Raw genomic sequence first — 14,807 nt, forward strand, 5'->3', positions numbered from 1 at the left:
TAAAATTAAATTGAAAAATATATTTATCCGATGAAATTTAATTAATTTAATGAGATTTTTAATGATTTGGTTCATCAAGCCAAACCTGATCTAAATTTAATCAAATTATTATTAAGATTTTTTCTAAAAAAAATAAATAATATTATTTTAATAAAAATAATTAACCAAATAATTAATTCGATAATATAATCATTTTTTTTGTAGGTTAGTCCCTGAACCACTTCTCATAATTAAAAACTTGGGATGGCACTTCGCTGAAATGAACTTGCGAAGTTATTTGTATGGCTTTGGTTAGGCAATGGTTTGGACAAAACAATGGTGGTTATATATTAGTTCTTGGAGAAACTACAAATTAGTCCCCCGTCTGTATAGGGGATTTTAATTAATGTTGTTCTTCATCAAAAGCAATTAATAAAAAGTTGTCAAGTGAACTTAAGAAGTTTTGTTAATTGCTTACAAGAAAGAACAATGATTAGTGACGAGGTTGATGGAGAATCCTAGGAAATCAAGATATTTTCAAGGTCATAGATGGATTGGGATCTTAAGGTAGAGTACAATGAAATTGAGATTGTTGAATTTGGGGTAGGATATCCTATATTTAAGTTAATGATAGTTTAGAAATGCGATTGAAATTGTGTTTTTTTAAATTTTATTTTATTGTTTTTGTTAAAAATTATTTTTTTTTATGTTTTTGTATCATTTTAATATGTTAATTTTAAAAATAATTATTAAAAAAATAAAAAAAATCATTTTAATATATTTTTAAACTAAAAGCATTTTAAACCACCACTGTTACTACAATCTCGAACAGATTCTTAATATAAATGTAGGAGGAGAGAGATCTTTGAGATTGTATTGTGTATGATTGGATAGAAGATATAAAAGATTATAAAAAGTAAAAAAAATAGAATATGTTAGCTCTTTGATGATTTATAAAATTTTATATTTTAATAAATCACTTCTATTTGCATGTAGCATAAATGGCAAATATTAAAATAGATTGTGCAGTCTATTCTATGGTAATTACATGGGATAATAATTCTTAATAGTGCATGATGATACTATTAAGTATGAAATGAGATGTCTTTTTAGATTACAATTAAATTATTATCCTGTTAATTATTGTAATAATGGTTGTTTTTTAAAGTATTTTTTATTTAAAAATATATTAAAATAATTTTTTTATTTTTTAAATTTTACTTTTAATATCAACATATTAAAATGACAGGAAATTTAAAAAAATAAAAAAAAATATTTTGTTTTCAAAAATATTTTGAATCCATGTTGGATTCGTGTACATTGTTTGTTGGAATCCAACTAGAAGGGAAAGGTCAACTTTGAATTTTGCTGGACATGGAACCATGCCTCGGGATCCCAAAACCAATCCTCGATCCAATTCTTATTTCGGGATACCTGTAAAATGATAAATTTAGGCAACTGCTTCTTGTAAACTTCGGAAAGTGAACTAAATCGATGTGTTTTTTTTTTTCATGAATTCATAAAATTAAAAAAAAAAAACACGGTATTTATAATGGAAATAAAGTGAATTTATACTGAAGATCCACGTAATCTTTTCTTAATCAATTTTCATTAAGTACATAGATATTAAAAAATAAGTATTTTATATTTATTAAACAAAGTAAGTAATCTTAGAGGAAAAAAAAACTATGTAAATTAGGCTCAAAGAGGTCATCTTCCTGGAATCCTTACGTAGTTAACTGATAATCCTTATCGTAAGCTTTTTGTCTGATATTAACATTTCTTAGCACGTGACTGGCATTGTTTAATTGACTAGTATAAGAATGTCTGAAACCCCGCCCTCTCTGCTGCCCCTCCTTCCACGACAACTTCTCAAAGGCCACGATAACATTGCTTCTCCGTACCATTACACCTCAAATACTTTATTTTTATAATTAGATTATTTTTTAAAGTGTTTATATATATATATATATTAAAATAATTTTTGTTTTTTATATTAAAATAATTTAAAATTATTTTTTTAAAATGATAAAAATAACAAAAACAAAAAAAAACTGGTGATCATCAAAATTCCTCCGAGCCTCGAAGATGCAACATCCTACTACCCTCGTAGCGTCCGCCACAGGGAATAGAAAGGCTTGGCCTTCGGCGGAGAAGTAGAGAGCTTTTCGGCTTATTAAAGAAGTCTCATGGTTACTTCCCGTGTCGGCAAAGATATCTTCACAATTTTGTGCCTTCCCCCCCTGGGCGAATGCTAGATATTAACTACATATAAAACTAGTTGAGGAAGGGCTTTGACTCTAACCTTTCTTATGAAGTAATATTTATTAGAATATTACTTTGTTTTTTTTTAATTAATGTTTTTTATTTTAATATTAGATTTATTTTGTATTGAGTTACCACATTTTTATCATGTGGATTGTGGGTTTGGAAGGTTAACCCGGTTAACTAGAGTTTTTTTTAATTTCATCCTTTAATACTGGGTAGATTGAGAATTAGACTTCATGATTTATTTTGTTTTATTTTCTATATGGTTATTATAGTCTCGTAACTCGATTCGCAGGTATGACATGTTAATCTGAGTTGACTCAAGTCAATCTCATATCTTATTATCTCAATTTTAAAAAACGATGTTATTTTGAAATTAATTTTAGTCAAACTATATTTTTATGGGTTGTTTTTAGACCCACAAAGTTAACCGGACCATATCATGTCAACCTTCACACGAATAAAATTATTCTTCACTAGAAAAAAAACATTAATAATATCTAAAAAACATTATATTAAAAAAATATTTAATTCTGTGGATCGACAATCTAGTAATCTTTCTAGCCATAACCAACATCATTTCTCTTAAAAAAACAAAGGAGAAATAGCTCTTGATCTATAGAAACTCATAATTCGCATGTCAAAAAAGGCCCATGGGGCTGACATTATGTTCCGAGCTATTCACTAGCCCAAAAGCCTTTGTAACCATCCAAGTTTTAATGTATATATTTCTAATGTGTTTGCTCCCTCGGCAGTCGGCACTATAAGTAGGATGGACGAGTGGTTATTATAGTCGATTTATTTTATATATTTTTATTTCATTGCGAGAGAAACAGGTCGAGGTTGTTTTTGGGCTGTCTGTTATCTGATCCAACATTTCAAAGCCCATCTAATTCTCATATTAGCTTAATCATTAGGGCTGTTCATGTTCCTAGTGGCCCAAAGTTTAATTAGATGGGCTGGCAGGCCCGGACCCTAAAAAAATCTCCAGTCTCTTGAACAATCTATAGTTTTGGCCCTAAGACTAGAAAAGTTTAAATTTTATCCCTCTTGGAAAGATTTTCTTAATTTGGCCCCCTAACTAAATTTCCTGGCTATGCTCCCAAAGAGTCTATTTATTTATTATAAGCATTGATGGTTATATATTTAGCATCATAAAAAAAAACTAACTAGGAGAATAAATATAAATATAGCGAAAATCTCTCTTATTAATAACACACGTGGAAATGAAAATCGAAATGAAAACTATAGTTTTTTAAATACAAGATGAGTGAGTCCATTTGTACATTATTATATGGTTAGAGAATTAAATATGATGGCGTGAAAGGCTGGACATCACATTCAAATTTCCCCATATAGAAACAACAAAAATTAACTGTTTTGTCCCAATTTCAAAATAGAAAAACTCGAGCGTGGTTGTTTTCAAAGTATTTTTCGTGTCGAAATGTATTAAAATTATTTTTTTATTTTGAAAAAATTATTTTTAAAATCAACGTATCAAAACAAACTACAACATCTAAAAAAAATTAATTTTTAATAAAAAATATTAAACTTTTTAAAAATACAGTGCAAACGAAACCTAAGAGGGCAAGTGTGTGCAAGTCCTGGCCTGATACGACTAGCTATTTCAAGAAGACCCACTTGATGGCCATGCCAGTATGGTTGGGTCAAGTTTGCCATTTATGGTTCATCTTTCATTTCACCGTTTGGAATTGGGGTTAAAATTTATTTATTTTTATTTAAAATTAATTTTTTATAAATTTTTAAATTATTTTGATATATTAATATTAAAAATAAAAATTTAAAAATGTATTAGTTTAATATATTTCTAAATCATTTTCCAGAACATTCTCGGCCTCTTCGGCGCATCCGTCTCTCTCAAGTGACAAACATCCCACTACTCTATCAGGAGAGACACTTCACTAAAGGGGACGGCCACATCATATGCTTCTTTGCTATCCTGTCAAGGGCTGCTGGCTCATCATTGCCTTGCCGAGGGTCCCTTCTTTTTTGTTTGTTCTGATTTTTGGCCATTCAAGCCATCTCATCCGATCTTGAAAAAGGAATGGTAGTTATATACAGGTGAAATAACAGCGACAGCAGCAGGTGCTCATGTGAGGGTTCCCACTAGCCAATCTGAGGACGGTGCCACCGGCGCCTCCACTCCTCCATGGCTTGGCGGCACTCGTCGAGCTTGAAACCTTCTCTATTCCATGACGTGCCATTTTATAGATAAGGTTAAATCCTTCAACCACTTCAAGAAATCTCTCATGGTCATATATACGATGGAATATAGAGGGTTGGCTTTGGATTAATTACTTGTTTTGGATTCTAGTAATGGTTATAATTTAAAGTAATTTTTATTTAAAAATATATTAAAATAATATTTTTTTATTTTTAAAAAATTATTTTTTAATTATCCTACCAAAACAATTTAAAAATATAAAAAATTATTAAATTTAAAAAAATACAATTTACACCACCGCATTCCCAGACGACCCAACATGTCAGGCTGAAAGTGGAATCTAGCACTGCGTTTCGATAATGTCCTCCTCCGACAATAGAAACGTTTTGGTTGGAAATACGATAAATGAATTATTATGAAGATGGACAAATCTCTTATATATCAACTATTAATAATTTTTTATTTGAAACAGTAGCGTAAAGGCTTTACTTCATTTACAAGGAGAAGATAATGGTTAAAATTAGACTTTTGTGAAAGGAGGATGGCACTTTAGATCATTGTAATTGTGCATATTATGAGCATTTCATATATATATAACTTGGGTGTCTAGATCAGCTTACACGCACCACAACTAATCTCCGGGCCTACTGAATATTCTGCAAACCCAGTAGACATGTAAAGCACCGCGAGAATGACAGGTATGCATAGAAAGAATCGAACTCAGGTACAGATAAAAAAAACAAGTCGCTTCTCCTACTAGGTCACCAACTCGCATATTATGAGCATTTATTTATTTGTTTTGGTAACCCGGGGTGTCCGAGTCAGCTTACGCGCACCACAACTAATCCCCGGACCCACTGAACACCCTGCAAGCCCAGTAGGCATATAAGACACCGCGGAGATGACAGACGTGCACGCTAAGGCTCGAACCCAGGTGACAGAGGCAAGGAAATCTTGCCTCTGCCGCTAGGCTACAAGCCCTGGTGCACATATTATGAGCATTTATAATTGCATGGGTCCATGTCCAATAATTTAAATATCTTTAAGAAAAGATTATTTCCCTGGCCACCATTCTCAAAACTCTTGATTGATTCTGATTCTTGATACTTTGTTATCATGGCCAACCACTGTTTTGGTGTTATCAAAAAGCCCCACCATCCCAGCAGAATATAATGAATGATATGTTTATATATTGGCTCTTTAGATTTATTGTTTTGCTGGTATAAAAAAGTGTGTGTGAATAGTGCAATGTTAATAAAACTATTAGTTTTTATATAAATTATAGTAGTGTTTGGTAGTGTGGTGGTGATTTTTTTTAAAGTATTTTTATTTAGAAATACATTAAAATAATTTTTTTAAAATTTATTTTTAACATCAATACATCAAAATGGTTTATAAACACTAAAAAAATTAATTTAAAATTCAAAAAATTCAAAAATATAATTTGACCGTGGAAACAACCACCACTTATTATGCTAAATACACTGCTAATGATTTTGTAAAACACTTTTAAATGTTTTAAAGTATTTAGCTTTTGAACATTAATATGAGTTTTTTTTAGTTTATATTTAGAACACTTTTTTTTGTAAAACATTTTTTTTTCTTCCCAAATTTTTTCTTAGTTCATATTTCATATAAAAAATAATTATATTTTAATTTTTATGATTAAATAATAATATATTTTAAAAAATAAACTATATAAAGTGTGGATAATCTGTTAGTTATTTAAAAAAATATAAAAAACTATAAAAATAGCCGATGTAAAAATAAGAAAAATTGAAATAGTAAGATGAATACAATATAATATACTTTAGATTATATCGATTATGTAACTTTGAAGAGATAAATTAGAAATATCTTTTTTTCTTTCTCTTGTTCTTCCTCCTTATTCATGGAGCTTTTTCATCCTTTCTATTCTTGATATTTTCTTTTTCAACTTCTTCAATGTAAATTATCTTTTTCCTTGTGAAAAATACTCAAATATGTTTCTTTATGTGGTCTTCCTTGTAAATTTATGTGGTTTTCTTTTTTTAAAAAAAATATTTCCATTTTCACACTTTATCATTTTCAATCTAGAAATATTTTTAAAAATAATTATATATTACAATATCAAACCTATACTAAATTACTTTATAAAATTAAATATAGTAATCTCGCGAGAATCATAAGTGTGATCATGAAATCCGAGTAAGAAATGCTCCCCCAAGATAACTAGCACACACCATTTTGGCATATAAAAAATTATTAAATCTAGTTTATTTTAATATTTAAATTATTGGTTTAACGGGTTAATTGAAGTTGATTTAAATTAATTTAAAATGATATCATTTTAAGATATTTTTAAAAAATAAAAACATATTTTTTTATTTAAAAAATCAAATCAAATTTTGATGGGTCATATATTTATTTTATGAGTCAATTGAATAACTCTTATTGAATTTAATTTAAAACCTAAATTGGATTAGGTTCTGAATTAGAGGCACCGGAAGACTGGCGATGCCTGACGGGTTTAATAGTTGTGGACAAAAAAAAGGGTCGTTGGGCTGTGTGTGAAAAACGAAAAAGCACTCTCAATAAGGCCGTTGAATCCGGCAGCAGTTATTGCGCAATCTCACCGAATGACCTTTTGCTTTTCGTTTCCTTGATTTTGGAACTTTCTCGCGTGCCTCTGCCACGTCTGATCAATGCCACCAATTCTGTAGCCATTTTATTTATTTATATTTTTTATTATCCACGTGGCACACATAATATATACATTACGAATCATCACTGTTTCCTATAAAAATGTCACTGAAAATATAGCAACAATTTTGCAGTGATAAACTCATATTAGAGGTTAAATTTTGCAGTGATAAACTCATATTAGAGGTTAGAATTAGGGGTTCTAATATGAGTTTCATGAAAGAAAAAATTCCAAATCATAGAGAGTGATAAATAGGGATGCTTAAAAAAATTAATTTATATGTAATATTTGTATTATATAACTCGATCCAATTCATTAAAATCGGATAACGTAGATATTATAAATAATAGTGGGTTAGAAAATATAAGAAATAAATATTATAGGTCAAGTAGTAGATCATGATTTTTAAAACTTACTCAATCTGACTCGACCCAAATATCTTATATTTTTTTTTTTATATTTGATAGTTTATGGATTGAACGTTTATTTTTAATTTATTTAGAAAAGTTTCGACCGCAAAGTTCTTGTTAGTGGGCTTCTTATATATTTCTTCAACATAATAAAAAAATAATTTGTTTCTTTGTTGAAGAGGGGAGGAAGGTAACTACAATTTAATGGTGGTGTAAAGTATAAAAATTAGACCTAGCATTAGGGGTTTCAAGACATTTACAATCTATTTTGTACATTCGTTTCTAAACACGAACCCATTAAAATTAACATTATAAACCCAATTTGTAGATATATATAATATTTCATAAAAAAATTTGGTCCAACCTAATATATCTAATCTACTCGGATCCAAAAAAAAACTTGAATAAATCATGTTTAAAATTTATAAAATATTATAAATTTAGTTGAATATAACTACAAGCTCAAACTCGACAAAACTCCCAGACATTCCTAGTGATAATAGGGGATTTAAGCTTTAGACCCTTTTTTTTTTACATTCCATTTTTTATTGGTGCTAGAAAAGTTATTTTGTAACTTATTTCTTATACATCAAAAGGTGTTAACAATTAGATAAACTAGCACCCGCATATTTTAAAAGTTTATGTTGCTATTTGAGTAATTAGTGATAGGTAAAGATGAGGTTAAGAAAAAAAAGGAGAGAAAATTAAAAAAAATATTTAATTTAATGGCTAATATGATACAATCTCTTTTCAAAGTAAATTTGTATAGTAAACTAGTGATAGTTACTAATGATGAGATATAAAATTTCTCCTCACACTAACATATCAATGTAGAAATCATAAGATAATTTATGGCTCACATGAATTTCACCACAAGGGACTAATTTACATCATCATAGGTGTTTAAACTTTTTTTTCTTTTTTTAGCAACTTTTCCTCTCATCTATAACATTAATACACACCTTATCTTTTATATTTCTATTATTTAACTTAATCTTACCCATTAAAATTAGATAACATAGATATTACAAATAATAATAAATTAAGAAATTTAAGAAAGAATATTACAGGTTAAGATTTTTAAACCCAGTCAACTCAACTCAACTCGTATACTACATACTCATTTTATTTTTATATTTAATAGTTTGTAAATTGAATATTTTTATTTTATTTTTAAGATATTTCAACTTTGAAATTCTTGTTAGTGAATTTTCTGTTAGATTTATTTAATTTAAAAAAAATTTATCGGAAGAAATTCAAATTTAATGATGATGTAAGTTATAAAAAATAGATCTATCATTGATGGTGTTATGGAACTTATACCTAATAATATAATTTTGTCTTTAAATGTGTGCCCATAAAAACTAGCAATATATATTCAACCTGTAGATATTTATAATATCAGTATCTTTAACCATTAAAAAATATTAAACAAATTAAATTTATAATTTATAAAATATCATAAATTAAATTAAATATAATTATAAATCTAAAATCAACTATATTGATGGACACCTTTATTTTTGACGGAGACAGCCGATGTCAATATTTTCCGTCACGAGAGGTCACCTAATAACGGTACTTCTCACATTTTCCTTCGCTGTGTTATTTTGTCCAAAAGGGAAAAGGACAATAACGGCTAGTGCAGCTTTTGGTCGCCAGCAGCCCTTTCTTTATTGGCTGATGATGATGAGCTCGTGGTTTACAGCCTGATCCGGTAAACTTGCCGATGGAGCTACCGGTATTTCTCGGAACTGCTAATTAAATTAAATTATATTATATTGGCCCCACTTTATATTAATGCAACTTATCATTATTATTATTATTTCTTTGAGAGATTTAATGCACCTTAATTTAATTATTGGCTAGTAATAAATATTGTTCTATAATACTAGTTTTATGTAACTTTTGATTATTGTTTCATAACAGAATAGAAAATACAAGGTTGTTAAGACAAAGTACATGCCGTTTAAGAAAAAATTAAATTCTTTTCAAAATTATCTCTATTGTTTTATATATTTGTTTTTATCTTTTTAATTAAATATCTTTCAATATATTTTACGTGTATATTTTTTTTATAATAAAATATTAATCAAACACAACTTTTATGTTCAACTTATGTGATAATTGATGAATTTATTTATTATTTATAATGTTATTATTTATTTTGATCTAACATGCAGTTTGTTGCCGATAATGATCATTATAGCTTTTGGAATTGGTATTTCAAGGTTTTTTAAAATTTTTATTTTTTTAACTTTTTTTGATATGCTAATATAAAAAATAATTTTTTTAAAAATAAAAATATATTATTTTGAAGAATTTTTAAGTAAAAATATAGAAAATAACTAATAACTAAAAATATAGATGCAATATTAACAAAAATTATAGAAAATTTCAATCCAATGTATTAATTTGATGTTGATGTCATTTTATTTCAAGAAAATAACTAATTAACTTGTTAAAGATATGTCACATGACTTAATTAATTATTAATTGCTTGTGGTGTTACATTTAGAACAATCGTACGGAGAGCTTTGACTGTAAGAGGTTGAGAGTCATTCACTAAGGATAGAAAAATAAAAATAAAAAGAAAAGAAAATACTCAACCCTTTATCAGTGAACCAACCAAATACAAAGAATCCCTATATTATATATTATATTTGGTTATTTTCTTGGTACAGAAATAATCAATATAAAAGAGAAAGAGAAAAATAAAAACATATTTAATTCAAAGCATGAAGACAAAAGCATAAAATAAATCTGTCTCCATGACTATTTTAGAATAAATTATTTTCCTTTATCTCTTTTTTTTCTAGCCTAGAAATTCACAATAATCCTTCCAAAAATATATTGTTTCCTCTATTTTGTTTTTCTATCAATTTTAACTATTATTCTTTTGTGTATTATATTGTTTTGCTTTTAATGCTATTTAAAGTTTAAATTTATTTTTAAATTTATTTCTTAGTATTTTATTTAATTTAATTTTTATCAAATTTAATTCTTATATTTTTTATTGCTTTTTTTTTGTGTTTTATTATTTTTATTGATTTATTTTTTTTTTAATTTCATCTCTCATCATTTTATTTCATTTAATTTTTTTTATCAAATTTTAATTCTCATTGTTTTGATAGCTATTTTTTTATTCTTTTCTTAATTTATTTTGTTTTTTTAATTTAGCCCGTAATTATTTTTTTCATTTACTTTTTATACCAGATATGGTTCTCATTGTTTTGATTGCTATTTGTTTTTATTTTTTATGATTTGAACTTTTTTTGTTATTTTTCATGTTTGTCTTTCTTTAAGATAATACAAGTCTCACAACCCGAGCTCGGTTTAAATTTGGTTTTTTTATTATTTATGATTTTTTTAAATTCATCATTGGGTTTCTTTATTCATTTTTTTAATTTTATTATTTGATATTGAATTGTTGGTCTTTGAGTTTTGTGATTTTTTTTATTTTTTTTATAGGGTTATCTCGAGTGGGGGTTAGTTAACTATTTAACAACCTTTATTATTTTTTAATTTTATTATTTAACATTAAATTATTAATCTAAATAAAATACACTTTAAAAAACTTCTAATATATTTTCAAATAAATATCTAACAACCGATCGCAAAGGGTGCCGAACATCTTCGCAATTGAATACCTCAGCTATAGTTGTTGGAAAATAAAAGACAAGAGAAAATGAAAATAGGAAAGGATTGAAAACAGAGTGGTGTGAGGTTAGCCTGACCAGAGAGAATTTTTTTAAAAAAAATTAACACATTTTAAACAAAATAGCAAATCAATTCTTTTTTTGAAAAATAACATAATTTGGTGAAAATTATAAGTGAAAAATGCAACATTTTAAAAAATACAATTAAAATGAAGTGGCATAAATTTCAAAGAGAAAAAAGAAAAAAAAAGAGAAAAAAAAAAAAGAAGAATAAATGAGACCTGAAGGCTCACCAAGATCGGGTAACGACATTTGACCTTATATAATTAAGTAAGTGATCAACTTCTATTTGTAATAATTAGATTAATTAAATCACAACTAACTCAGTATAAACACAGAAAAGAAGTCGTTGTCCATCAATCATTACAGTTTTTAGGGTTCTGTTTAGAGTTTGTAAGTCATGTTGTTTTTTAAAATATATTAAAATAATATTTTGTAATTTTTTAAGAATTATTTTTAATACTATCATGTTAAAAAAATTTAAAATATTTTTTAAAAATTAATTTAAAATAAAAAAATTTAAAATTTAAAATTTAATAAAAAACCGATTTAACCGGCAGTCCATGTTGCACCCTCAAGCATTTAGGCTCCACGCAGTGGCAATATCGATATTGCAACCAACTCCAATGCCAAATAAAATCCAATCACCACCTCACTTTCCACGAAACTCTAACCGCTTACATTGCGCGTATTATTTATTTTTACTGGCTATGCCGGTCACCACACCGCGTCACTCCGCTTCTATCTCCTTCCCCAAAATCCAAACCCTCTCTCCAAGCTCCATGGCTTAACAGAATCAAATCCTCTCAGAAATCTGAAAAATGTCTTCCCGTTTTACCCCTCATTTTTCACCTTATTTCCTAATCTCTACCTCTATCTCTCAAAGAAAAACCCTAATTGGCGCCAACCACACCTCCGCTCGCTTCTGCTCTCGCTAAAAACAGAAAAGAAAAACCACTCACTCCCTTTCAGATTCTTTTTTTCTTTTATTTTTTTCCTCAAGTGTTTAGTAATCATCATGGAGCCTACCGCAGGGAAGCCAAACTTCTTGAGGAACATTCTAGTGAAGGTGTTGTTATTCGGCGTCTTAATCATAATCGTCCGATTCGCCTACATTGTTACAACTACCGGCGAATCATGCAATCTCGGAGACTTCTGTTTCTTACCGGATAATTTTAATTTTGTCATCGCCGGCACCGGAACCGGTGTCTCCACCCCGAACAAGGCGGTGGAATCCACCTCAGCGGGCACCTCACAGTCGGATCTTTACAGGAGTAAAGACTGGATCAAGGCCGTCCATTTCTACTCTGATGTATTTCATGATCTAGTCTCCGACGGTTATATGTCGGCGATCTCGAAGACTCTGTGTGTGGAAACGCCGATAGGAGATGATGTTTTAGCTTTGAAAGAAATCGGTATTTTGGACTCGATTGGAATTTACAAAAAAGCATCAAAGCCTTTGGTGATTTCGTCGAAGGAGAATAGGTTACCGTTCGATGAGAATACTTTTGACTTCATATTCTCCGGTGGGGACCGGTTGGATAAGACTGCACAGCGGCCGTTGGATTTAACGGTATCGGAGATCCAACGGACAATGAAACCCGAAGGGTTTTTTGTGGCTCACGTGAGTGCTAAAGATACGTATAGTTTTAATTCGTTTCTAGATTTATTTAATTCTTGCAAATTAATTAAGTCACGTGACATTGAAGGTTATGATTCATCAATGCCTCTTATTAGAGAAATTGTGTTGCAAAAGAAAGTAGGAAGTGAAATTGTTAGCAAAGATTCTGATGGCACTTCACGGAATTCGTGCTCTGTTCCTGGGTATAAAAGGGATTTGGTACGCAATGCGGAGACGTTGATAATGGAGGAGCCATTGAAGCCGTGGATTACCTTGAAAAGGAATATAATGAATATTAAGTATTTGACGGCGATGGCGGATATTAGTTTTAAGAGTAGGTATGTGTATGTTGATGTTGGAGCCAGGAGTTATGGTTCTAGTATAGGGAGCTGGTTTAAGAAGCAGTATCCGAAACAGGACAGGACGTTTGATGTGTATGCGATTGAGGCGGATAAGGCATTTTATGAGGAGTATAGAGTGAAAAAAGGGGTTACATTGTTGCCGTATGCAGCATGGGTGAGGAATGAGACATTGAGGTTTGAGATTAATCATGATCCGGGCAAGGAAGTTAAGGAGAAAACGAGAGGGATGGGGAGAATTCAGCCAGTGAAATCATCGTTGTCATCTAGGAGTTTTAATGGAGAAGTCAATGAGATTGAAGGGTTTGATTTTGCAGAGTGGCTGAAGAGTACGGTGACGGAGAAGGATTTTGTGGTGATGAAGATGGATGTTGAAGGGACTGAGTTTGATTTGATACCAAGGTTGTTTGAGACGGGAGCCATTTGTTTGATTGATGAAATCTTTCTTGAATGTCATTATAATAGGTGGCAAAGATGTTGTCCTGGACAGAGGAGTTCCAAGTATGAGAAAACATATGGGCAGTGCTTGGACCTGTTTACATCTCTTAGAGATAGAGGAGTTCTTGTTCATCAGTGGTGGTGATTGGTAACAATCCTACTCATCTTGTTGTAACTTCTAGGGAAAGTGCTCTAGGATTTTAATCTTTTTTATTTTTCCAGTGGTTCCTTTGTATGCAAATTTTCTTTACTTGTAAGAATTGCAGATGCAAATGAAAGTCTCACTACTTTTTTCACTCCATTTTTTAAATTTTAATGAGGTTTTGATTTCTGTCTACCTTTGAGATTCAATCTCTTGTCCAAAATTCAGTATTTTTATTTACTGATTTCATTTTTGTGCCATTGAGAGCTTTTGACGTGTCAATAAAAATGGAAATCCTCGGATATTAGAATGCTTATCTTCAATCTATAAGTGTGTTATTAACAAATCCAAGCTTGTTTTTCTATGGACTAGAGTTTACCATGTCCCTGATAAAGAAAAGGGCAGCTTCTCTTGGTGATTCAGTGCTGTGCCATTTTGATAAATTCAAACCTCGGGAAGTCGCAATGTGCTCTAGGACCTTCCACTTTTGGAATCTTTTTCCCCGGTTGGTCTGTATGATTGCATTCTAGTTTGCTTGCCATTTGGGGGACATAACTGCATTGCTGCCTGTTGAGCACTGTCATAGATTCTGAACTGTTGAGCACTGTTGTAAGATTCTGAACTGTTGAGCACTGATTATTGTAGTGCCATTGTGCCAATTTACTTTTATGCAACCGTGTTTCCCCCTTTGAAGTTTCAAAAACCGTGGTCTAGTCAATTATTCAATGTAGTAGATATTGAATTGATTCCAGTACAAATTTTAATGAGATTTTCTGTTTACTCTTGTTCGAGACCATTTTGAAAGCTTGGGTCTAATAATTGCTGTCGATGGTTTGATATGTACACAGAATCACGGAATAGGAATCAGAGATTGATTTCAAATTTGAGGTATGGTTGTGCTTATCTTTGACCCTGTTAATATAATTTTTTAGAAGCCTTAGCTATTAACTATATGGTATTATACAAATCCAATGTACATATTCTATGGAGTAGAGCGTGCACT

General features: G+C 29.7%; 1 protein-coding gene across 1 annotated transcript; it reads left to right on the plus strand.

Annotated features, from left to right (window-relative positions):
- Positions 1–11,936: 11,936 nt before the first annotated feature.
- LOC133677387 (uncharacterized) lies at positions 11,937–13,958 on the plus strand. Its single transcript, XM_062099417.1, has one exon. It carries the CDS (start codon positions 12,263–12,265, stop codon positions 13,805–13,807), a length of 1,545 nt encoding a protein of 514 aa, XP_061955401.1. The 5' UTR covers positions 11,937–12,262; the 3' UTR covers positions 13,808–13,958.
- Positions 13,959–14,807: the final 849 nt, after the last annotated feature.

This window comes from Populus nigra, chromosome 17, assembly GCF_951802175.1.
Source record: "Populus nigra chromosome 17, ddPopNigr1.1, whole genome shotgun sequence".
NCBI classification, from domain to species: Eukaryota; Viridiplantae; Streptophyta; class Magnoliopsida; order Malpighiales; family Salicaceae; genus Populus; species Populus nigra.